Source organism: Gouania willdenowi, chromosome 4 (assembly GCF_900634775.1).
Source record: "Gouania willdenowi chromosome 4, fGouWil2.1, whole genome shotgun sequence".
Taxonomy (NCBI): Eukaryota; Metazoa; Chordata; class Actinopteri; order Blenniiformes; family Gobiesocidae; genus Gouania; species Gouania willdenowi.
Window position 1 is genome coordinate 5,737,354 of NC_041047.1, and position 24,500 is coordinate 5,761,853.

A 24,500-nucleotide genomic window follows, 5' to 3' on the forward strand; every position below is an offset into this window, starting at 1 on the left:
CTACAGCACACACACACACGTACACACTTCTACAACACACACATACACCCACACACACTCACATACACCCACATTGAGCAACCCACTGCGTCTCATTCAAAGCCACTTTTCTGTCTGTGATCATTTAAACCTTCCTTTGGATCCCACAGTGAGACAAATCCCAGTCGTTCTGTTCTGAACTCATTTATCTTTATTTTATTTCACAATCATCTGATTCATTGAGATTCACATGTTCAATGTCTTGTTCTGTGTAATATTTGAGCCTGTGCTGCACATCCTCTGAGGAGTGGTTCAGTGTGTGGTCTGCGTGGCAATGAGAGAGAGTGATTGAATGAGTGACTAGCCTGTGACTGGACACTAACGTCTCAGCTATTCACTGCATTTCCTTTGCTGCTAATGTGACCCAGATGTTTGACAGGAAGTGAGCTATCCCTGTCTGATTCACCTCTTCAATTCTCAGCCACCGGAAGCACAGTTTGTGTTCTATGATGAAAAGTTTAGTCATTTCAAAGTGTCTTGAACTGCTCCATTTTTCCTTCTTTTCTTTATCTTAGAGTAAAAAGAAGTTTGAGAGGGAATGCAAGGAGGCAGAGAAATCCCAGAATACCTATGAGCGCCTAGACAACGACATCAATGCAACCAAGTCGGAGGTTGAGAAGGTAGGAGGGCTTTAAACTGGGGCTTTATTGCCACAGTGCTTTAGTATCTAGTATCTATTTTTCAGTGAAGCCTTATTCTGGGGTAAAATAGATACAGATTTGTTTTCTCGTATTTTAAAAATGTTTAATTAAAAAGAAACAAATTTAAAGCTATAATTCCGACCCAGGACATTATTTATATAAATAGTTTTAAAGGGATACTTTAACGCTTTAAACCAGTGGTTCTCAAGCTTTTTTTGGGTATTTGCCTTTGAACAAAGGTGAACTTTCAAGCTCCACCTATGCCCACGCCCCCCCCCCCCCCCCCCCCCCCCCCCCCCCCCCCCCCAAGTAATCCTGAGAAGAAATCTTTGACACAAGTTGAAGGATGGGTACCTTTCACATTTGAACCAATACTCGGTACCTGTGAATCGCTATCAGTACTCAACGGTATCAGTTTTCTGTTCTTTTGTGTGGTAATAAATGGTAATTAATACAGTCTAGAATATTTGCATTTCCTAAGTAAAATGCAAGTGAGGATGCAGGTGCTGGCCCACGTCGCACTGCATTGGCTTAGCATTAGCATTAGCTAGCATTAGCATTCGCTTAACATTCGTTTAACATTAGCTTAACGCTAGTATTAGTATAGCATTAGCATTAACTAGTGTTTGCTTAGCATTAGCTAGCATTTGCTTAGCATTAGCTTAACGCTAGCATTAGTGTTAGCATAGCATTAGTGTTAGCATAGCATTAGTGTTAGCATAGCATTAGTGTTAGCATAGCATTAGCTTAACGCTAGCATTAGTGTTAGCATTCGCTTAGCATTAGCTCAACGCTAGCATTGGTGTTAGTATTAGCATAGCAATGGCACTAACCTAGCATTAGCTGAACATTAGCAATAAGTTAGCATTAGCAATAGGTTAAAGGTAGTAGCTGAACATGTTAACGGTTGAATGGTCTAAATCAGTTGAAGAATGGCTGAGAATGAAGGGCTTGAAAGTTGAAAAAGCTGAATTTCCAATAGAAATGAATGGGAAAGAAAAATTGTAATAAGTCAAAAAGTTTAAAAGTTACAAATTATAAAAGTACAAGCATAAATCTCAGCAACTTTTTGAATTTTTTGATAGCTTATTAAACAAACGGTGTAGGAGGATTTAGGGAAGACGGAAGAAAAAAAGTGGATAACCATAGTGAGGATGCCTCCTGCATCCTCACGAATAGTAGCTACCGGTAACTTTAACAAATATATTAAACCATCATCCAACTGTTTGTATTGTAGCAACATTTGTTTCACGCATTTTTTCATCATGAAAACTCTTTACTACAACTACACAGTGTTTTTTTTTGTTTTTTTAATAATGCACAAATTGAAAAGCAGCTCTATGTTACAGTATTTCACTTGCGTTTTTGCACATAGGTGAAAACCTTCTTACTAATTTTTAACTCAGCCGAAGCAGAGCGGCTGTATCTCCCGCAGCTACTACAGTCGTTGTGCTTTTGTGCATGCAATGTTGTGTTCAGGTACTGCACGAGAAATTGCCTGCTCTTCCTCTCCTTTGCAGTCACAAGGATGCATTTAGGTACCGAAACATGGTACGGTTTGAGTTGACGTGAATCGTTACTAGGTAGTACTGAAGGAATTCGGTCGGTACCTTAAAAAAAGTACTGAATTGGGTACCCATCCCTACACAAGTTAGTAACAGAGTTTTATAATTCAGCTTTAGAGCGATCATTATGATGTTGTGTATCGTTTTAAAGAGTCCACTGACCAACTCGAATTGAGAATTGAAGTCATAAATGCAAAAAGATGGACGCTTTTGAATCTCTATGCACAGATTAATCTGACGTCACTCCGTGTTTGAAATAACCTGTTACCGGTACATGTTTATTATCTCCTGCCACAAAATGTGGAAGGGGGATATACTGTAGGTTTGAGCTCCGTCCGTCCGAGTTAAAAGGGGCAGCTTTTCTCAGAAACTGTTTGAGATAGGATAACCAAATTTGGTGTGTGGCTTCAGGGTATCAATACCTTGATGGAGTTTGAAAATGAGAAGCGCGCAATTATTTTTTCCGGAGTTATTGCCCTTGTTACAGTTTTTTTTTTTTTTTCGCGGTATCTTCAAACTGGACAGCTTTTCTCAGAAAACGTTTAAGATAGTTAGTAATTTTATATTCTGATGTGATAATATTTTCCTATGTATTCATCAAAGTTAGATTTAGGACCTTTAGGAACAGGTTGTCAGTTATAATGAGAACCAATTTGGCGGGGGATGTTCATAACTATGTCTTCTTGTTTAGACATGTAATTACAATTATATAGTTACATGAAGTGTATGAATTGCAGTAAGTGTGCAACATCAGAGCTTTTTATCTATTTCCTTTGCCGTGTTCTCAGGCTGGGTGGAATAACGGCAAATTAAATGTTTCAAGCAGGAATAAAATCATAGACTAGGACAAGTAATTGTTAGATGATGAAACTATTTTCAGCTTCATGGAAATATAGAAATACTTTATGACATGTTTTCCCTGAACTAGTCGGACGGTTTGGAAATATACAGTGTGGTCATACAAGATTTTCAGTTGGATTGTTTTCATTAAAAAAAATCCAGAAACCTGAACATTTCTCCCTTCATAGACAATTAGATGTTTTTTTTAAACTGAGCGAGTTAAGAGCTTTGCTACGACGATGCATCACTTTGTCTACATGACCCACTGACCGTTTCCTGTTGGGATGTGTGTGATTGTTCAGGCTAAAGGGCAGTTCTACCTGCGCACACACATGGCAGACGAGAGCAAGAACGAGTACGCGGCTCAGCTGCAGAACTTCAACGCTGAGCAGTGGAAACATTTCAACAACGCCATCCCGCACATATTCAAGGTAAAGCCACTGGACAGTTCCCATGGACAGATTGCTGAGTTTTATTTGATTAGAGATCAAAGTTAAAGTCAAAGAGGGTTTAGCTTTAGTGTCTCTTTTTACTTTTTATTCTAGACCATTCTTCTTCTGCACCAAAAAACCCAAAGCCTTGTAACGCTAAATAATCTAATCCAGGGGTCAACAACCTTTCTGAAAGTGTGAGCTACTTCATAGGTACTGTATAGTCCGAAAGGCTACCAGTTAGAAAAGCACTTCTTAAATACTAAAACCTAATGGTTTCACTTTAATTATATGGTAAGAAAATAAGGAAGGCCAGCAGTAACCTAATAAGGTAGGGAATGTTGATGTTTCATCATGAAAAACTTAATTTCTCCTCATTTATTCAATTGTTTCATTTTCATTACATTTTATAGAAAATCCACCTTGTGGTTTAAAAAAATATATCTTTATTATATCTTATCATTATATATAACATACCAGTGACCATACACCAGATCTGTAACACTTAAAAACATTTGTCAAAACGTTTCAGTGAAATTAAACATTTAAAGATGGTTTATTTAATTTAAAACGTGCAGCAGTATTTAACTTTACTAAGTACTAACTGCATCTGTCATTTAAATTTGTGAGTTTGAATCCTGGAAAGTTAATCAGGCTTTAGATGGAGCTCATTGGTGAATAGAGGTCTTGAGGCCCCCTCATGAGGGCTACTTGGTGAACAATATATTCAATGTTATCAACTTCATTGTCCTCCAAGGTAGATTTGTCCTGAATAGCAGTCAGTGCTCATCTTGCTGCAGTAAAAACGGCTTAAATATACAAACAGAAAGAAAAATACATTTAATTCATGGTTCAGTGCACAGCAGTTATCGTCACTACCCAATATTTCAACAGCCTCTCACGCTTTTGCTCAGCGGTTATTAGTATAATAAAATTCCCAACAGCAATGAAGTTGAAGAGATGAAGAGACAAACCAACTATAACAATTAGGGCGGGGACTTTAATGCGTTGTTTGCGATTAATGCACAATGTCATATTTACAGACAATAATGAATTGGTTTCCAAAAATGTTTTTTAGGCCAGTTAGGTGCACAGTTGTTAAAAACCCTGCTTTAATAGAATAAAAGTTAGAGTATTTAATAAAAAAGACAACAGAAGGCAACACACAGAAAAACCCTAAAAATACTGCAATGAAGATAAAATAAAGTAAACAATACAAATAGAAAAAATATAAATGGAAAAAATTATATATAAAGGATAAAGATATATACATATTTGCAGGCAGGGGCAAAAGAAAAATATTTACAAACATTTCAAGGAGAGATGCTCTAGACTGTTTTATTGTACATTGTTATTCCAGAATCTGCAGAACATGGACGAGCGGCGGACGGTGAAGCTCGGAGAAACGTATCGAAGCTTTGCTGAAGCTGAGCGCAAAGTCATTCCCATCATCTCCAAATGTCTGGACGGAATGGTTTCAGCCGCCAAAGCTGTAGACGAGAGAAAGGTTCGTAAAAAAAAAACAAAATCTGTGTCCAGTAGAACCAGCATTTGTTTGTTTTTTTACTCTGTGCACCTTCCCCTCTTCTTAGGACTCAGCGATTGTCGTCGAGTCGTTTAAGTCAGGCTTTGAACCCCCGGGTGACTTCCCCTTTGAGGACTACAGTCAGAATTTGAGCAGAACGGGTTCAGATGGAACGATCAGCAACACGCCCAAAGGGGAGCGGGAGCGAGACGGGGGCTCAGCGCCTCGATCGGACCCTAAGCATCCCATCGGCAGGGCCAAAAACAAGCTGTGGCTTTTTGGGAAGAAACCAAAGGTAGAAGGAGTTTAGATGAGCCTCCGTCTTCACCTTTATTATCCCACAGTACGGTGCACATTTTAGCACATCCTCAGGTCTCAGAGCAGGGTCCCTCGGTCATGAAATTACTGGAGAAGTTATGGAATTTGAAAAAAACGATTGTACAGTTTTGAAAAGTCATGGAATATTTGAAGTGTTTTGGAAATATGTTAAACCCCAAAGATGTTGAGCATCATCTCAAAGTGACAGTGCTGCACACCTGCAGCATAATTGAGCAGGAATTGCGAGATCTCACAAATTCATGCAAATTCACTCTCCGCCTCATTTATAAAACTATGTGTAGGTAAGATTACTTTAGCTAGCGTACGCTAAAAAGCCAGGAAAGGTATACGCAAGATCTTAGTGTTTCAGACATTAGTCATGGAAATTTGGGAAAATATTTTTGGAGAAGTAATTGTGAAAAAAGTGTGGGAACCCTGTCAGAGTGAGACATCAGCTATAAGGAAAACTTAGAATTTAAAATGTACCAAAGACTCACTGAATAAATGCACTGTTACAGTGCAGAGCCCACATTTAATATCTAACAATTGCTGACGATCAGGTTAATTTATTCGTGGCAATTAAAATTGTGATCATGATTAAAATTTGATTATTTATGCAGCACTACTTATGACTCAGCAAAACCTCCGTCAGATGAAAAGGTGTCACTTGTCAAACCAAACGCCGTCAAATGACACGGCTTCAGGCTTCAAAATAAATCATATAACAACGTATTGCTTGATGAATAAATACATAGTTAAATGAAACATTGTTATATCTTAAACTTTACAAATAAAAAATAGAAAATGACTCGTATCCGAAGCAGCACATATTGTTGACTTCATGCGTATGCGTCATGTTGTGTTTTATGGCCTAAGGCGGGCTTCGTCTGATGACTTTTATTTTGAAGCCTGAGGACGTTTAATCTGACAGTGTGTGGTTTGACAAGTGAAGCTGTTTGGTCTGATAAATTCCAGAGGTTTTCCTGGAACCATATATCTCACTCTGAGACCTGAGGATGTCCTAAAATCTACACCGTACGACACATGTTAAATAAGCTGAGTTTTCATCCAGTCTTCACTAACAAAGAGTTCACAGTATGTTGATGTGGACAAAATAGATCATTGCGTTACATTTATTGCTTTCTTTAAAGTCTTCTGTGAAACAGTGCAGGTGGATAAGGCTCATATATGACGTAACAGGTCAGTGTTGTGTCAGTTTGTCTCTTTCATGATTGTTTCCTGGAGGTCCGGACATCTTTAATGATCTCACAGACACTAATGGTTGGTCTCACTGTTTCAGGCTGTCAGGTGGTGTTGTTCCGTCATTTTGTGTCACTCGCTTACGTAGTTGCTTTAGTTTTTAGTGCACTGCTCAGACTTTGACCTGCTCCACAAAAGCCATTTTAGTTCATTATTAACCACGCGCTGTTGCTCTATGTCAGAGTCACAAGCTGGATTACTATTAGAAATAAGAGGATCAGGTGTGTCAGTAGCTCCACTGACTAATGACTGATCGTCTCCTCAGTTATCGTTCTGTGGATATTATTACAAAAAGGGGTCATTTATCAGCCCAATTCCTAGAATCAATTTTGAATATAATGAAGTCTTGATGCAAAATGATTTTTGATCGATATCGATTATTGATTCAATTATTGTTTATTATTTCTGATCATTGATGAATTATGCAGTTTTATAAAAAAAATAGTGATTAATCGATTTAGCATTATTTTCCAGCACCCTTCATTACAAACTAAGATAATTCAAGTAAATTCTTTTTGTATTGTATTCATTTATTTCTGTATTTTAGCCTCAACAATGTGCATCATTTATGTGCATCACTGGTTGTTCGCTCGTCATTGAAATTCACAATGCTTACTGCATCTGAGCTGAAGATCTGGACAGGATTAAACATGAGAACATCAGTGGGTCAGATGTGGTGGAGCTTTGGAACCGAGCAGAGTAGAGATGGTGGACAACTGAAGAAGACCACATGATGTTTGTGAGGAAGGATATAAAGGAAAGGTAGCTGTTTGTATTAAATGATGATGGTGAGGAGGAGGAAACAGATGTTGTGATGGAGGTTGCAGATCTATCAGACACTCTAGAGTTAGGGTGTCAAACTTATTTTTAGTTCAGGGGTCAAATACGGACCAGATGGTTCTCAAGTGGGCCACAGATTATAGGTGGGAAAACAAGGAATTTCAACAATTATATGCCCAACTTTGCACTTTTACCTTTAAATGATAAGTAAAGTACGTAAAATAAGTGACAGATATCAGTCCCCGCAAGATCGTCACCTAAATTGACTTAATTTTAGAATTTGTTTTTGTTTAATTTGGGAAAATCTTGTGGAATAATTTGCAGAAAATCATTTTAAAAATAATTGCCATTATGCCATCAAAAAAATAAATAAAATATAAAATATATATATTAGGGTTGGGCGATATGGACCAAAATTCATATCTCAATGCTTTTTTCTCAAAATGGCGATATACGATAGGCTCATTTATTAACAAACAGCTGCACAATATGTGTCACTTTTGGCTTTTACTCCTATAGGGGACAGCATGTGTGAGTGAGTTTTGTAGTGTGGCTGGTTTAGGGGAAGGTCTGGGATAGGCACACTCAGAAATTCATCTAACTGAGCTTTACCTGCAGCACCTAAAATGATTATTTTAATCAAAATTAAGCTATAAAATAATTAATAATAATTAAATAAAGTAATTTTCTATATCATCAAAACAGAAATCCTGGTATATCTTGACTCGAGATATATTGCCCAGGCCTAATAAATATATACCGTATGAGTTAAAAAATGATTAAAAACGAGAACCACTGCACTAAATACTAGTTTTTTTTCACTTATTTACAAAATGATGTTCTTTAAAATGTTTGTTATCACTCGTTCATTAAAACTACATTTTAAATAGTTTTCTAAGCAAAACGTTGACGTTGGAGAAAGAGGGGTTTAGAACCACTGCTCTACAGGGTGCCAGTCTATGTAATATTCTGTTTACAGAGAAGGAAAGTGAAACACGCACTGAAAAGAACACATGCTTTACTTTGAAAGGTTAGGTGTAGTGAAACAGCTTCTAAAGTGAATGTTTTTTTGCGTAGTCCTCCTGACCTCTGGTTTGTCCTCTCCTCCTGCTCTTCTCTAGTCTCCCACCACCTCTCCTCCTCCTCCACCTCCTTCCTACTCATCCTCCTCTTCCTCCCGTTCCCGATCCGCCACCCAGTTATTGCCTCCATCTCGGTTCAGCTCTGACGTTGTGAGCCACTACCTGTCTGAGATAAAGACTACAGTACCCAGAATCCCTCAGAATTTGAGAGGCCTGAGAAGAGGGGTGAGACGGGTTACAGAGTGGTGTGGTGTGCTTGGTTTGTTAGGTGGACAGACGGGGGTTTCTCTTCTCAGGAGTCTGCAGGATGTCTTCACGTGACTTCTTGACTTACAGTATATGTTGCTTAATTAAGCTTATTTCACCCATTAATAAACAAAATATCACTAAGAGAGGCCTCCACACATGCAAAAAGTTACTGTTTTTCCACCATTATACTCCATAATACCTCTTTTCATTCATATACAACTACAGTACATTACAATCTAAACCAAACTACCTGCAGACCCCCTGTTTTTTTATTTACCTGCATATTTTTGTTTTGTTTTCCCTTCATTCTATGCCATGCACATGTCTCTCTCCCTCTCTATTATATTTCTTCTTCTTCTTCTTCTTCTTGACTTTTGAAGACAGTTTGGCTTCAATCACAGGATGAAGGGTCCTCGTTGATTGGTGATGTTTAGGTGTGTAAGCCGTGGGACGTGATGTGATGGTTTCTGATGATTGCAGTGTTTTAAAGCTTCAACGTGTGTTATGGGCAGAATCACATGGATGCGTTAAAGTTTTTGCAGTGTGTGTGTGTGCGTGTGAGTGTGTGCACAGATGTGTGTGTGCTGTGGCATGTGTTTTCTGTGAAACCAACTGTTAACAACATTTCCACTGCCATTCACATATATTTAAAATGGTCTCTTGAAGGCAACACAAACTAAACATGCTAAATATTTATTGAGGATGTCCCAATCTGATATTAATATCAGATATCGGTCCCATATAGCAAAAAAAAAAAAGAGTATTGGTTTATATCGGTCTTGTTTTTATAGGATTTATTTAGGTTATTTTTCCAGATTGTTTTATTTATTCTATTGGATTTTAGAATATGTTAATGTTTAAGATAAACTAGTTCTTAATTTTAAATTTAATAAATTCAAATTCAATTAAAAAATAAAATCACATTTTCACTTTAGAAATATATATTTTTTGTTTTTCTTGGATTTATTACAGCTTTTCCAGGTTTTTCTTTTTTTTTATCTATGTATTTATTGTATTCAATTATAGAATATGTTTAAGATAAACTACAGTTTAATTTTCACTTAAGAAATATGAATGTATTGTTTTTATTGGATTTTTTACTACGCTTATTTTTCAGTCTTTTTATTTGTTTATTTATTCTATTCAATTGTAGAATAAATAGTTTAAGGTTAAAATGTCTGTAACTCATTGGTTATTAATAAATTGATCAGTTTTTATCATTCCTAATGTTGCTAAATATCGTTCTCTGTTTGACTAATATCACTTGATCAAGACTTTTCTAATGTTCTGCACTCTAAAAAATAAGTAATAAAAGTATGTATGATACTTCATATTATCATATCAGAAGCTAAAAAGTTATATCGGGACACCCTTAATAGTTATATCTTATTTATGTTTATTTCATTTAGATTTCAACAAACTTAACAGCGAAAGTAATTGGGAATAATTTGATGAAACCTTGTTTTACTTATGAAAAACTCCAGGCTAGTTTTACAGATATTTGTTTAAAGCAGAATTATGTTAAAATAAAATGTTAAAAGAAAGTTCAAACATTTTGTTTTTCTGGTCAAAGTAAGTGTGATAGTTATTCTAAACTGAGATTTATATTGTCTCACATTCCAGCGTTTCATAAACGGTAAGTAAATGTGTGACGTGCTTTACTGACAACTAACCAGCGTGACATTGTTCTTCTTTTCTTCTCTATAATGGCTAATGTCTATGGGCTCAGTGGTCGATGAAGATGGTAAGTGTGTCTGTGTGTGTAGACGAGGTGTTAGTCTGAAGACCCTGAAGTCTCCTCCAATCCCTTAGTTTCCAGTTCACCATAACAGACCAGTAGCTGTTGCAAAGCTAAAATACTCCCAAAAGTCCCAAATCTAGACATTTTTAATCTGAGTCGACACTGACCTGGAAACAGTGCAGCGTGGTAGCTCCTGTTGGGAATAAGTCTTCCAGCATCTCAAACTGAGCAATACAGAAAAGCCAATTGTTTTTGGATCGTAACCAGGCATTCGTACATTATATTCATACCAGGCTCCATCTCTGGAGGACTTCAGCCACTTACCGCCTGAGCAGCGGCGGAAGAAGCTGCTGCAGAGAATCGACGAGCTCAACAAGGAGCTGCAGAAGGAGGTGGATCAGAGGTGAACAGAAGCAGACACAGACATTCGCTGAAATGAGAGCAGCTCAGTTTAAGCAGAAAGACCCTCATTTATCAACCGTTTATACGTTCAGATCAGAGGGGACGACATATTCACACAAACGTCAGTATTTATCAATTCTGACGTGAGCGTATGCTACTATGAGATCTCACGTCAGGTCTGAGCTCGTGTACGATAATCTGAGTGCGTGGATCGGTGGTTCAGAACAGCAAAATTGGAGTCTGTAAATAAACTATTAAACAAGCTTCAGCTGTTATTGAAGCATAAACAGACACTCACTCCAAACAAATAAAAATGGATTATTAAAACAAATTAAACAAAATAAAATTATTTTTTAAAAAGCCCAGTTTTTGGGCTTTCCTTCCATGGAATACCGTGTACCCCTGCTGGTAAACTAACGGAGCGTATAGGTTCACCCAGTGCGCTCACAGACACGTGTGACGCAGCGCTGCTATGCTCTGTCCTGGAGAATGAGGTCCTATTCGGGACCTAAACAGCACCTCATTTATACTTACAAATGTAAAAAGTTCCTTTAAATTTCACAAATGTGCTGCAGTAATCGGTAATGTGATGAAATACAGTACGGACTGAGGCTGATATAAACCTTGTATTTGTATGTCTCCAGGACCTCTGTTGTGAAGTTGTTTTCAACGCACACAGGGGGGCAGACTTCACCTGCTCGGAAGCTGATCCTCTTCCACAGAGTGTTTAAATGAGCTTCTTTAATTCCAGTTTTCACACTGTCAAAAAGCACATCTTTATTTTGCGGCATCCTCGGATGTGAAGATGCCGATTTTCATCTTGAAAAGCCCCGACCTCAGTGGGTGGGGCTTTTCAAACAGTAGGGTGTAAAATGTTAATGACGATTGAATTCAGCAGTCGCATTTATTAACACCCGATTATTTGTACGCTGGAATTGGTCAGATACGATTGTTTCATAAATCACACGTTGGTCCTGTCGTACGACCAAATATGCACTCAGATTTGCACCATGTTTTAAAGCAAGGTTGATAAATGAGGGCCAGGAAGAGACGAGTTGTCATGAAAGCTCAGCGTTCTTAGTCCAGTCACTGATTGCTCATATGGTTGTCTGATCTACACTCTTGTGTTTCTTCCATCAGAGACGGCCTGAACAAGATGAAGGACGTCTATGAGAAGAACCCTCAGATGGGAGACCCCAGCAGTCTGCAGCCCAAGATCTCAGAGACCATTTGTAACATGGAGAAGCTGCGATCTGAGATCCACAGACACGAGGTAAAGTCGAAGTAAAGTCACCATGAGTATGGTTTAGATGTTAATGGTGATATCGCGATCACTGTGGACAGTCGTGGTTGTCTGAGGTGGAAGGAAAGCAGAGCTCCAGAGGAGACCGGAGACACAGTGTTGACAACCACCATCAAACCCCCCAAGGCAGAGAAAGGTGAGCTCGTGCACACTTTACGATTTACTCTCCTGCGTTTGTCCGACTCATAATCAGAATAGATGCTTAGTTAACCATGTATTTTACTTTAACGTGTAGTTTATTGGCCCAAACTAATAACTAAAGCATTTGTATAGCCAACAATATGGTAATCAAACACAGACACTGCTCTGGTGTAAAACAGGCTGTTTTCAAAGACAAAGTTTACCATTTTAAAACCTTCAATCCGGTTATTTGAAGCATTGAGTGCATTCTTTATAACTTCATCTTGCATATTTTCCCAAACAACAAAAATCACTATTTTCTCAGAAAATGTTGGCTTCTCTCACGCTGACTTATTCCTGGTTTTACCATGACACGTCACATATTCACTATTTAACCAAATGAAAGTATACATTAAGAAACGTCAACAAATCGCACATCAGCATTAATGCTTTTATTTTGCAGTCCTGAAGGAAGCTACACTGAAGACACCAGTCAGGAGCATCACACGCCTCACCACCGCTCGGCTCCCGCTAAGCCCGGAAACCCCAACCCCGACCCGCACGAGTTCGACGATGAGTTTGATGACGACGACCCGCTGCCTGTGATCGGACACTGCAAAGCCCTTTACTCCTTTGATGGTATGAAATATTTCTTATGGCTGCAGGGCCCTGGAGTCCACCTCGTTCATTCCCAATGGTTGATTCCATTTGTCTGTTTGAAAACCTCCAGAAAAGTCCCATCCACACACACATCAGTGCTGAGACTGATTTACTGCTTTTGTTTGTGTCTTAGGTCAGAACGAGGGGACACTGGTCATGGCAGAAGATGAGGTAAGTTTGTGTGTTTGTGTGCAGGAAGCTGAAAGAAATATGGATAAAATACCATTCATGTTTAATCTGTTGGGCGTTTTGTATCGTATGGTTTTTTTACCTAATCCAGAAAAGCTTTCCATAAAAATTAGAAAACTCTCTCTGAACATTTAAAAAAAGAACTTTATTTTAATCAGTTAATGTCTGAAAAAAAGAATGTTGATAGAAGTGTTTGTTGACAAGTTCTCAATTTTTAATGTCAGCTCAACTCGTTTTCTTGGTGTAATTGTTGGTGAAAAATTATCCTGGTAACCTCATATCTCACTTGTTAAATCAAAGATTGTCAAAAATTATTGGAATAATTGGGAGAATTTGTATTTTCCTAAATGTGAAAATCTCGCTTAATGTTTATTATGCAACAATTGATCATTTCTAATATTGCCTGGTTTAGTTGAACGCATTTGATTTTTATCTTCGAAATTTCGACGTTAATCTTGAAATATTTCAAATTTATTCTTGACATTTTCAACTTTATTCTCATTTTTTACTTTAATCTCGACATATTTCAACTTTATTCACAAAATGTCAACTTTAATCTCTATACTTCGACCTTATTCTCATTTTTTTTACTTTAATCACGAGATTACAACTTTATTTTATTCATTTTCGAAATTTCATTTTTAATCCCGGCATTTCCACTTTATTCTTTTTTTTCAGCTTTAATCTGGACATATTTCAACTTTTTCCTCAAAATTGCAACTTTAATGTCGACATTTCACATTTAATCTCAAGATTTCCACTTTATTCTAGTTTTTTGGCTTTAATCTTGACATTGTATTTCAACTTTATTTTCTAAATTTCATATTTGATCTCAAAATTTTGACTTTAATCTTGACATATTTCAAATTTATTCTCAAAATTTCGACTTTATTCAAAATTTTTGGGTTTTAGTTTCAACTTTATTCTCAAAATTTCAACTTTAATGTTGACATTTTGACTTTGTTCTCATTTTTTCAACTTCATTCTAGTTTTTGGGCTTAAATCTTGACATTATATTTGAACTTAATTTTCAAAATTTCATTTTTAATTTTAACATTTTGACTTTAATCTCATCTTTTTCACTTTATTCTTGATTTGCCCCCAAATAATTTTCTACGTCAAAATGAACCTTAATCCACTGTAAATATCAGACCTTCTTCTTTTAGGTTATTTGTTATTTCGGCCCACCCCTTTAAAAAACAACCCGTTTCCACGTTATAATCCCAAACTCTTCTTCTCGATTCTTTCCAGATCCTCTACATCATCGAGGAGGACAAAGGCGACGGCTGGACGCGGGCGAGGAAGCAGAGCGGAGAGGAAGGCTACGTTCCCACGTCCTACGTGGAAATCACCATGGAGAAAAACAGCAAAGGTGCCGTCACTTATATCTGAAGCCGTCGTCCCATGTCTGTCCCTCCCCCTGACACGCCCCCTCCTGAGGAGAAAAAGACTGCATCCACTCACCCGCATGGACATCTGTCACCTGTCTTTCCATTTTTGTCTGTGTGTACGGTACCTGCGTCAGAGGTGAGTGTGTGAGCTGGAGGACGAGTGTGAACATTGTGTCCACTGATGCTTTGATCCTCATTTTTAACCCTCATCCCATCGATCAAAGCCTTCAAAACGTTTTTAATGTCGTATAAAATTATTTTTAACATTTGGTTGAATGTTTTAATGCTTATTTTTACTAAAGATGTTGAACTCTGTGATTTAAGCTTTTGTTTGTTTGTTTGTTTGTGAATGTGCAGAAGATGCTTTGATTATGTGCTCTTTCTGACTGCACTGTGTCTCTTTTCACATGTGTCTGTACACATAAAGTTGTGTTTATGACATCTGTTGCACAATACAAACGTTCTGGGGTTTTTTTCCTTTTAATATTGACAAAACAGGTTGAGACAAACTCAAAGTAGGGATTTGAAACTTTATATTGTCTTTGTCAAAGATGTTTAACATCTCAATGTTAAATTATGGACGTGAATAATCTAAAACACTCACTTCTTACAGTTTTATGCATTAAATTTGATATCAATAATACCAACCATACTTCAGTTCAAATTTGGAGTATATATAATAGTTGTGGTTTACTATTGCACAAATACATTTTACTAGTAAAGCAAAAAGTGTCACTAGTGCTAGAAGCGAGACATGTGCTAATAAGAGGGCGGGGAAAAGCATATTCAGGCTTGCCTTTGACTTTCTATAATATTCCAACCAATCAGAGAGCTGGATTTGGTTACAATCCCTCCTACCCCATTTTCATTAGTTCTACTTGTACTACTAGTGAATCTGTTGGCTTTACTAGCACCACTAATAGACTAAAACAGTCTACTATTCCTATTAGTGAGATTTTAAGTGTGCTATGGCGTGCCGTTTGAGCATACATTTGATATCAGACATGTCAACCATTATTAAGCTCTACTAGTGCTCAAATATGGAGTATATGTACTTAATTTTGGTTTACTAGTGATGAGTAGACTTTACTTGTGAAGCAAAAAGTGTCACTCATAAGCATTGTGTGCTAATAAGAGGGTGGGTGAAAGTAAATCCAGGCTTTCCATTGGCTTTCCAAAGTATCCTAACCAATCAGGGAGCTGGATTTAGTTCTAATCCCTCCTAGAATGAATAGTGAATCTTTTTGCTTTACTAGTAGACTAAAACATTCTCCTTGTACTACTAGTGAGGGATTCTATGTGTATTAGTAGTACTAGTAAACAAAAAAATTCTACTAGTAAAGGTTTTTGGAGTATGTAACGAGGGAAGCAAAATCACCTACTGGTTAGTAGACTTTTGTGTTACTAGACTTAAAATGTGTTTCAGTGAAAATTCAAGTATTCATATATTTTACCCCATTATATATATATTATATATACATATATTTCTTACCCTTATTAACATATAAGTCTTACTACTAGCAGAGGTGATAAGTAACGAAGTACTAATAATAATAGATAGGATAAACAAATTCAGTGTGTGGCTTTAGGGTATCAATACCTTGATGGAGTTCGAAAATGAGAAGTGTGCAATTATGTTTTCCGGAGTTTTTACCCTTGTTCCATTTTTCTTTACTTCGTTCAAGGTATCTTCAAAGAGGACAGCTTTTCTCAGAAACTGTTTAAGATAGGATAATCAAATTCAGTGTGTGGCTTCACGGTATCAATACTTTGATGGAGTTCGAAAATGAGATGCGTGCTATTATTTTTTCCGGAGTTATTGCCCTTGTTCCGTTTTTTTGGACTCTGTTGGAGGTATCTTCAAAGGGGACAGCTTTTCTTATAAAACGTTTAATATAGTATATTAATATTCTTATATGATCATTTTTTTCTGATGTATTCATCTAAGTTAGATTTAGGACATTTAGGAAAAGGTTGTAAGTTATAATGAGAACCACTCTGGCGTGGAATGTTGATGATTGTCTTTTTGTTGAATTTGACTCTCTCTCTCTCTCCTCTGTGTGACTACAGGGTCCTGAGTGCGGCAGAGTGGCCCGGGCAGGCGATGTGATTGGCTGGTGGAGGGTCTCACTCACACTGATTGCTGATAATGGGGTGGAGAGAAAGTAGAGGTAGAGGAGGACAGAGATGAAGCAAACACTTAACACACACACACACATATAGGGAGGTTTCTGCATGTCTGCATGCTCACATAACAACGGTTCAGCCAAAGCCTCAAAGAAAACATAAAACTATTGGTGATAAAGTCGATAAAGATCATTTTATTTAGTACAAACTTAACTGGTTTCATCTAACATGAAACCAGTTCTTCCATCCATTTATTGTGCTGCTGCACTCAGGGCAACGAGACAATCACACACTCACACATATTTAAGTTAATCCAAACTGAAAACCCTTATTTCATAGATAGATATTTCACATATGGAAATAAAGTGAACTTACGATAAAAAAATGTTGCTGCTCAGAGATGTAGAAAATGACCTCAGGGTGTTAAAGTATTTAGCATCTCTAACAATGTGCAGATTAGTGATCAATAAGGGTGGGACGATATACGATACTGGGCCCACGATAATGAGACGATGCAATATTTATGGAAAGGGGGAAAAATGCATTTCTTTTATTTGACTTTAAAACTGTATAAAATAAAAGGTTTGTCAAAATGTACATTTAATTTTTAAATTAAATAACACCAATGAATTCAATTGAAAATCAAAAAGAAAAAGAAATTGTCATGCTGAAATAACCTCCATTCATTGTTGTTTTGGTGCGGTGCATTATCTTTAATCTGATTGGTCGGCTATGATGTGATGCATTTGATTGTTTTCTGGTCATTTTATTTTTTGTAGTTTCACAATGTTTGTTGATCATTTTAAAACAAAAATATAATAATTTACTCAGTAACGGTTGGGTGTAGAAATATAACTAATTAATTCTTTTAAAATGTTTTGAAATGTGGCTCTTTTTAAGGCAATGTAATGGATTTGAAATTACATTAAAAGTTTTTTAATTTAATTTAATTAAAAGATTTTGAACATCGTCCGGACAAGGCCCCGCCCACAAGCTTGAAGTTGAAACACAACCAAAACACAAACAAAATATATAGTTTCACGAGAGCTCATTTTTAATTGTAAACAAAAGATTTTTCAACATAAAATACAAGTAAAATGACTGATTTAGAAACATACTCAAAAAAGTACACGTACCCATAAAAGCAACTCAATTACAGTCACGTGAGTACTCGTAATCCATTACTTTCACCTCTGCTTGTAACATTTTAACGTTGGGATATCGTGTCCGATATATCGTCCCACTTTTCGTGATCAATACGCGTGCTTCAGTTTGATGTTAAACTACTTTAACATCAGGTCAGAATAGTGATCACCTCTCCAGGTTACACCCTCACTAACGCTCCATCATCATCTGTGCTCTGTTGGTGATGTCTGCCTGCCTGAGCCACTCTGCTCCTCATGCCTGCCTTTACCGTCATATACAGTCGCATGACTTTTATTTAACCTGTGTTCTGTTTGTCCTGTTGTTCTAATGAAGCATGGCTGCGTGTGTTTGTTGTGTTGCGTCTTTGAGCCAATCATCAGGCAGAGATTATCAGGTAAATCCAGGAAGTCTCCTCCTCCTCCTCCTCCTCCTCCTCTTCTTCATCCTCATTGGTGTTGAGTCCCGCCGACGACCAGCAGAGGGCGTCCTCTCTCCTTCTGGAACTGGATCTCTTTATTGATGAAGAAACCCTGCATTAATACTTTCCCCAATGATTTTTATTTTGTTTCCCCTCCACCACACCATGTGACTACATTTCCCATCAGCTACCTCTGCACCCCTATCATTGACGTGGACACAGAAGATTTATTTCCTCTCCATGTGATCCGTTTGTATGGAAGCCCGTTACCTCTACTAAAAAAAATTAAAATTGAAAAATCAAAACGGCAAGTCATAATTATGAGGTCGTAAAGGCTATAGTTTTGAGATACAAACAGAGCATTTGCTACAGTCTACCTACACTTTTGCTATTCTTAATTACACTTTGAATAATAATTCATTAAAAACATGTATTTTTGGCTGTTTATTCAGTTCTTTGAAATCAACATATGGTAGAAGTACATAAGTTCATCTTTATTGCAAAATGATTCTATCACATATTTGTACGTTTGCATCAAAAATTATTTTCTCATAGTTATGACTTTCCATCTCATAATTATGACTTTACTAACTCGTAATTATGAATTGCCATAATGATTTTTTATTTTTCTAGTGGTCGAGATGCGCTTCCATATGTTTATTTTAGTGAATGTGATGAGAAGCTCCGCCCCTGATTGTATTGTTTGATGATTTGTACATATTTACATCTGTTGTGGAATGTGTTTCCATGGGGATTGTTTTCTTTTTTTTTTTTTTTTTTTAAAGCAGCGTTCGTGGACCGTCCAACAAGGTTTGAATTGAGCCAATGCACTTTGTCCTGGATGAGTGAGTGAGTGAATGAATGGGTGGGGCTCTTTTTTTAATTTGTTTTATTTTTATTGAATAACCACTGTGTGATGCTGAGAAACCACAGAAACCAGCTCCTCTGCAAGGCTTTTCTACCATTTTTTGAAATATTTTTGGATAAGCATAGAAAAGCATATTGCGTTTATTTATTCATCTCTGCACTCGGTTATGATAAATTCTGACAAACATTTATTTTGCTCAGTGATAATCCCGTGGCAAAATCCCACACCAGTGATGTCTTTTTGTAAAAATAGTCTAATTTCTTATTATAAAAACCCTGAATATTTTGGACGATTTGAGGATTCTGCTTTTGCCTTCTCTTCAAAGAACATTCTGTTTAAATTACTATCAAGTCTTTTTTCAGCACACCAACATGGTTTTATTTTCTGTTGCAGATTGCTGTAATGATCCATCTTCTCTTAAATTAGAGGCATGTCTACTTTCTGAATAATAAAAGAATGTAGCATCTTCACATATTAAAAGCTTTGTTAAACCAGCACCAAAACTAACTAAAGTGTTGTTGTTTGCTGGTTTTTGACTAAATGTTCAACTAATAGGCTCCACATTTTGTATAAACACCTGGATTTGTTGCACTAAGAAACAAATTGTATTGTATAGACTCCTTTTCATCTCACTGTTTCCCTTGTCCTTGAATTGTAAAAGTGACTTTCTAACAGCAAATGTCTTCCACTCCAAAGCTTGTAGTAAAACAAACGCATTCTGGTAAATTGACTTTGATCTCCTTGCCAATCGCTTTGATGTCCTTGGCCACATCAAAGCCTGTGACATTACGTGTTAGGAGATCAAATGCAATTGCCTGAAAAATAAAAAATGTGTCTGAATAAATGAAACCTTAACATCATATTAAAAAAGAACTTGCTGGAATTGCAACGTATTCCACCTCCTGTTTCGATTGTAAACACCATGTTGTTAAATATTGACAGTGTCTGCTGGACATTTTGAATTTGAGAAAATCAAACTAAAACCCAACAGTGCTAGGGCTGGTTTAAAAAAGAAAAAAAGTTGATATAAATTTATTTTTCTTTGGATGGCCCCCTATCAATTCATAAAATCATAAAATTGTTCATTTAATAGGTGTCTTTTCTACTCAGGGCTCAGTTCTTCATGTAAATGTTAATATTTTTAATAATGCACTAATTTAGAGTTGATTTCTACTCGGGGTGTCTCTTTGATACAATACCATGTTGCAAGATTGCATTTTGAAGGATACTGATCCGATACAATATCAACATGAATCATACTTTTATTACTTATTTTGTAGTGTTGAATGTTGTAAAAGTCTTGATCAAGTGACATTACTCTGAGGAAAACTGGCTTATTTATTAGGCGTGCTGGAGCTGAGTGCTTGTATCTGATGAGGACAGCCCTAGTTTTAACTATTTACAACATCAGTTTCCCAATCATGTCTTCCATATTTACAGTAAGTAAAATTGGTACGAGTGTTAATTTGTGGACTACAAAAAAAATTTTCATCATAGTTTTCGTTGACAACATTCTTTAAATTGACAATTACTAAGCTGACTAACTTCTTTTTTTTTAAACTACGTTAATGAGAAAACTCAAATTTATTTGTATTTTCAACAACTCATAAACGAAACTAAAACTTTGTTGATTTGGATGAAATCCAATCAGAGCTCATTTGACCTTACCGTATTGATCACATCAAATCTGTTTGTGTATTTACAAAAAAAAAATGAGTAAACTTCTGCTTTACATTTACAGATTTAGTTGACTATAATTTTTACGTCTTCTAGTTCAGGGGTTCTCAACCTTGGGGTCGTGAGACACTGGGAGGTGGTTGCCAGATGCCTTCAAGAAACTAAGATTTTTTTTTTTTTCATTTGAGCCCATTTTTGCTTATTTTTACTTAAACTTGCCATATTCTTACCTGTTTTCATCACTTTTTCTTGTCATATTTTTGCACAATATTTTCCACTTTCAAGACATTTCCGGCACTTTTCCCACCTCATGTATCACATGTTGACCCATTATTGTCACTTCTAACCTTTTCATCTTATTTCATGCTTATTTTTGCCAATTTAACCACATTAAGGTTCTGATAGTGAAGGGGACCTCACAGTTCAGGTCTGTAAGGTAGGGTCATTACAGTGGCGGTCTGCAGCCAGACTCTCTTGGCATTATTTACCAGTTTAAACTAATTGTTCCTACTGTTTTCTGCCACTTTTAAGCCAATATTGACATATTTTTACAATTTTTTTTTTTTTCTCTCCGTTTTTGGCCACTCTAATTTGCAACTTTTAACAAATTTCTATGGTTTGTAAAATCACATTCCATCCTTTTCCGCCATTTTTCCCTATCACAAGACTGTTCTTCAATGTTCGTGTCTGTGTTCAATCACCTTCAGGTACAGTGGGGTCCCCCGGTCTCTGGAACCTTTATTTTGGGGGTCACCGGCTGAAAAGGTTAAGAACCACTGTTTTAATTGACTCAAACTATAACTTTTTAACTCTTTTGACTAAAATGCAACTTTTTAGTCACCAGGACTGACTAAAACCATATAAGAATTGATTGTCGAGATTAAAAGTGATCTGTTATGTGACTGAAATATTTGAAATAAAAAATCAAGATAAATCTGAATGGATAGCCAGCTCGAGACAGCACAATCTAGATAAGTCATTGTCCTGTCAAACACTAATACTGTCTATATTTGTCAGTCAACTTCACGTTGCACCAGTTAGTGCAATATTCAGCTGCAGTTTTTAGAAAACAAAAGGTTTAACTAAACTTAGCAAAAACCAAAATAAACCTTTCCTCAGTGTTAAACAAACTGACCATCCTGTGTAGAGCCTTTAATCTCTGATCTAACAGGTAATAAATGCAAGCTCAGCAGGTTCCTGACATGTAAATGTTTGGTTCTAACTAATGGCAGAACCTATCTGTTGTGCACATGTTTTTTTTTTTAACTATCATCTCTCTGTGAATAAAAAGCTTTTTTCTGCTTCTTTTGAGATTAAAAACCACATAAAGAAGCTGTTGTGAATTATTTTTGTCAGTTTGTGTTTCTCTGGAACCCTCAGACGAATTAAAGGTTGTGAGATAATGAGATCAGGCAATGACAGTCAGGTATGGACACAAATGGCCTTGTCTCCGAAATGTAACTTATAATAGCCTTATTGATTGAAAAAAAAAAAAAAAAGTTTTGCCTTTTTTATGCATTATCACAGGAAAATGTTTCCATTTTTTTCTGAGCTAAAGGTAAAACCAGAAGTGGCCATCCCGGCCTGTCATTGACGATCTCAAAAGTGAAGTACAAAGGTAAGGCATGAAAAATGGTCAAAAAAAATTCAAATGCCCCAAAACGGAAGTAAGATTATAGGGCATAAAATATGACAAACACCAAAAAATCTAGGTATGGCTATAGCAAGACGTAAAAAAAAAAAAAATCAAACACCTCAAAACAGAGGAAAGGCTATAGTAACGCATAAAAATGGGCGAAATTTCTTTCAAAGCCTCAAAATGGAGGTAAAAATATCAAATATAAAAAAAACGGAGTTAAGGCAAAAAAATGTCAAACGCCTACAAACAGGGGTGAGGTAGTAAGGCATAAACTCGGGGGGAAAAATTTTCAAACACCTCAAAACGGAGGTAAGATTATAATCAGGCATAAAAACGAACATAAATTTTCAAACGCCTCAAAACCTGGGTAAGGCTATAGTAAGCCATTAAAACGGGTGAAAAAATTTCTAACGCCTACAAACAGAGGTAAGGCTATAATAACGCATTAAAAACGGGCAAAATTTCTTTCAAACGCCTACAAACAAGGGTAAGGCTATAATAAGGCATAAAAATGGGTAAAAAAATTTAAAATGCCTCAAAACGAAGGTATATAGTAAGGCATAAGAACAAGAGACAAAAAATATCAAATATAAAAAACGGAGGTAAGGCATAACCAAGAGCGAAAAAATGTCAAACGGAGGTAAGGCTACATTGAGGCATAAAAACGCGCAAAATTTTTCAAACACCTCAAAACGTGGGTAAGGCTAAAAATGAGCGAAAAACTTTCAAACGCCTCAAAATGAAGGTAAGGCTATAGTAAGGCAAAAAAATAGGTGAAAAAATATTTATCGCCTTTAAACGGAGGTGAGGCAAGTAAGACATAAAAATGAGCGAAAAATTTTCAAACACCTCAAAACGTGGGTAAGGTTATAGGAAGGCATGAAAAAAAGAGCAAAAAAAATATCAAGTATAAAAAAACGAAGATAAGGCATAAACAAGTGCGAAAAAATGTCAAACGCCTACAGACGGAGGTAAAGCTATAATAAGGCATAAAAACGTGATAAAATTTTTTAAACGCCTGAAAATGGAAGTAAGGCTATAATAAGACATAAAAACGAGCAAAAAACTTTCAAACGCTTCAAAACAGAGGTAAGGCTATAGTTAGGCATAAAAACGAGCAAAAAAATACCAAATTTAAAAAAAAAACGGAGGTAAGGCACAAAAAAAAGCGAAAAAAATGTCAAACGCCTCAAAACAAAGGTAAGGCTATAATAAGGCATAAAATGGCAAAAAACAGAGGTAAGGTTATAGGGCATAAAATAAGACAAACACCAAAAAATTAAGGTAGGGCTATAGCAAGGTGTAAAAACAGATGAAAAGTTTTCAAATTCCTCAAAACGGAGGTTAGTAAGGCATAAAAAAAGAGAAAAAAATATCAAATATAAAATAAACGGCGGTAAGGCATAAAAATGAGCGAAATTTCTTTCAAACGCCGCAAAATGGAGGTTAGGCATAAAAAAGAGCAAATGTCAAATGCCAACAAACGGGTGAGGTAGTAAGGTATAAAAACAAGAAGAAAAAAAATTAAATATAAAAAAACGGAGGTAAGGCACAAAAAAGGGGGGAAATAGCCTTACCTCCTACAAAAGGAGGTAAGTCCACTTGCTTAACCACTAGACCACAACAGAGTGCCTTACTGCTTTTTTAGCCCTGTTTAAGTATGTGCATTTTATTTGTAGTAGTTTTTAGGGTCTAATGATGGTCTTAACTTAATTTTTACGTTTTTTTGACATTTTTGAAATAATTTGCCTTGCTATAGCCTTACTTTTGATTTTTGGGTGATTTTAGTTTTTTTGTCATTTTTTGTGCCTAAATGTTTTCTGAGCCCATTTTAGGTATGTGCATTATATTTGAAGTAGTTTTTGGGGTCTAATAATGGTCTTAACTCATTTTTTTTTTTTTTTTGACATTTTTGAAAAAATATGCCTTGCTATAGCCTCACTGTGGATTTTGGGTAATGTTTTGATTTTGTTCTGTTCAAGTTTTTGTGCCTTACTGCTTTCTTAGCCCTGTTTAAATATGTGCATTATATTTGTAGTAGTTTTAGGGTCTAATGATGGCCCTAACTCATTTTTTTTTTTTTTTTTTT

The 24,500-nt window shown here is 36.3% G+C and overlaps 1 protein-coding gene across 3 annotated transcripts in view; it reads left to right on the forward strand.

Annotated features, from left to right (window-relative positions):
- The window catches only part of fnbp1l (formin binding protein 1-like), a 56,094-nt gene extending 38,796 nt beyond the window's left edge, over positions 1 to 17,298 (forward strand). Inside the window, exons 6-17 of one of the 3 annotated variants that reach the window (XM_028444457.1) lie at positions 555 to 659; positions 3,388 to 3,516; positions 4,877 to 5,023; positions 5,109 to 5,336; positions 8,521 to 8,706; positions 10,765 to 10,874; positions 12,014 to 12,146; positions 12,218 to 12,312; positions 12,760 to 12,935; positions 13,090 to 13,127; positions 14,397 to 14,517; positions 16,607 to 17,298. In XM_028444457.1, the coding sequence (XP_028300258.1) occupies positions 555 to 659; positions 3,388 to 3,516; positions 4,877 to 5,023; positions 5,109 to 5,336; positions 8,521 to 8,706; positions 10,765 to 10,874; positions 12,014 to 12,146; positions 12,218 to 12,312; positions 12,760 to 12,935; positions 13,090 to 13,127; positions 14,397 to 14,517; positions 16,607 to 16,614 (1,476 nt within the window). In that variant the 3' untranslated portion in view covers positions 16,615 to 17,298. Of the gene's footprint in view, positions 1 to 554; positions 660 to 3,387; positions 3,517 to 4,876; positions 5,024 to 5,108; positions 5,337 to 8,520; positions 8,707 to 10,764; positions 10,875 to 12,013; positions 12,147 to 12,217; positions 12,313 to 12,759; positions 12,936 to 13,089; positions 13,128 to 14,396; positions 14,803 to 16,606 lie in introns of those variants that run through there. The other 2 variants (XM_028444456.1, XM_028444458.1) reach the window with 2 other exon arrangements.
- The last annotated feature ends 7,202 nt before the right edge of the window (positions 17,299 to 24,500 follow it).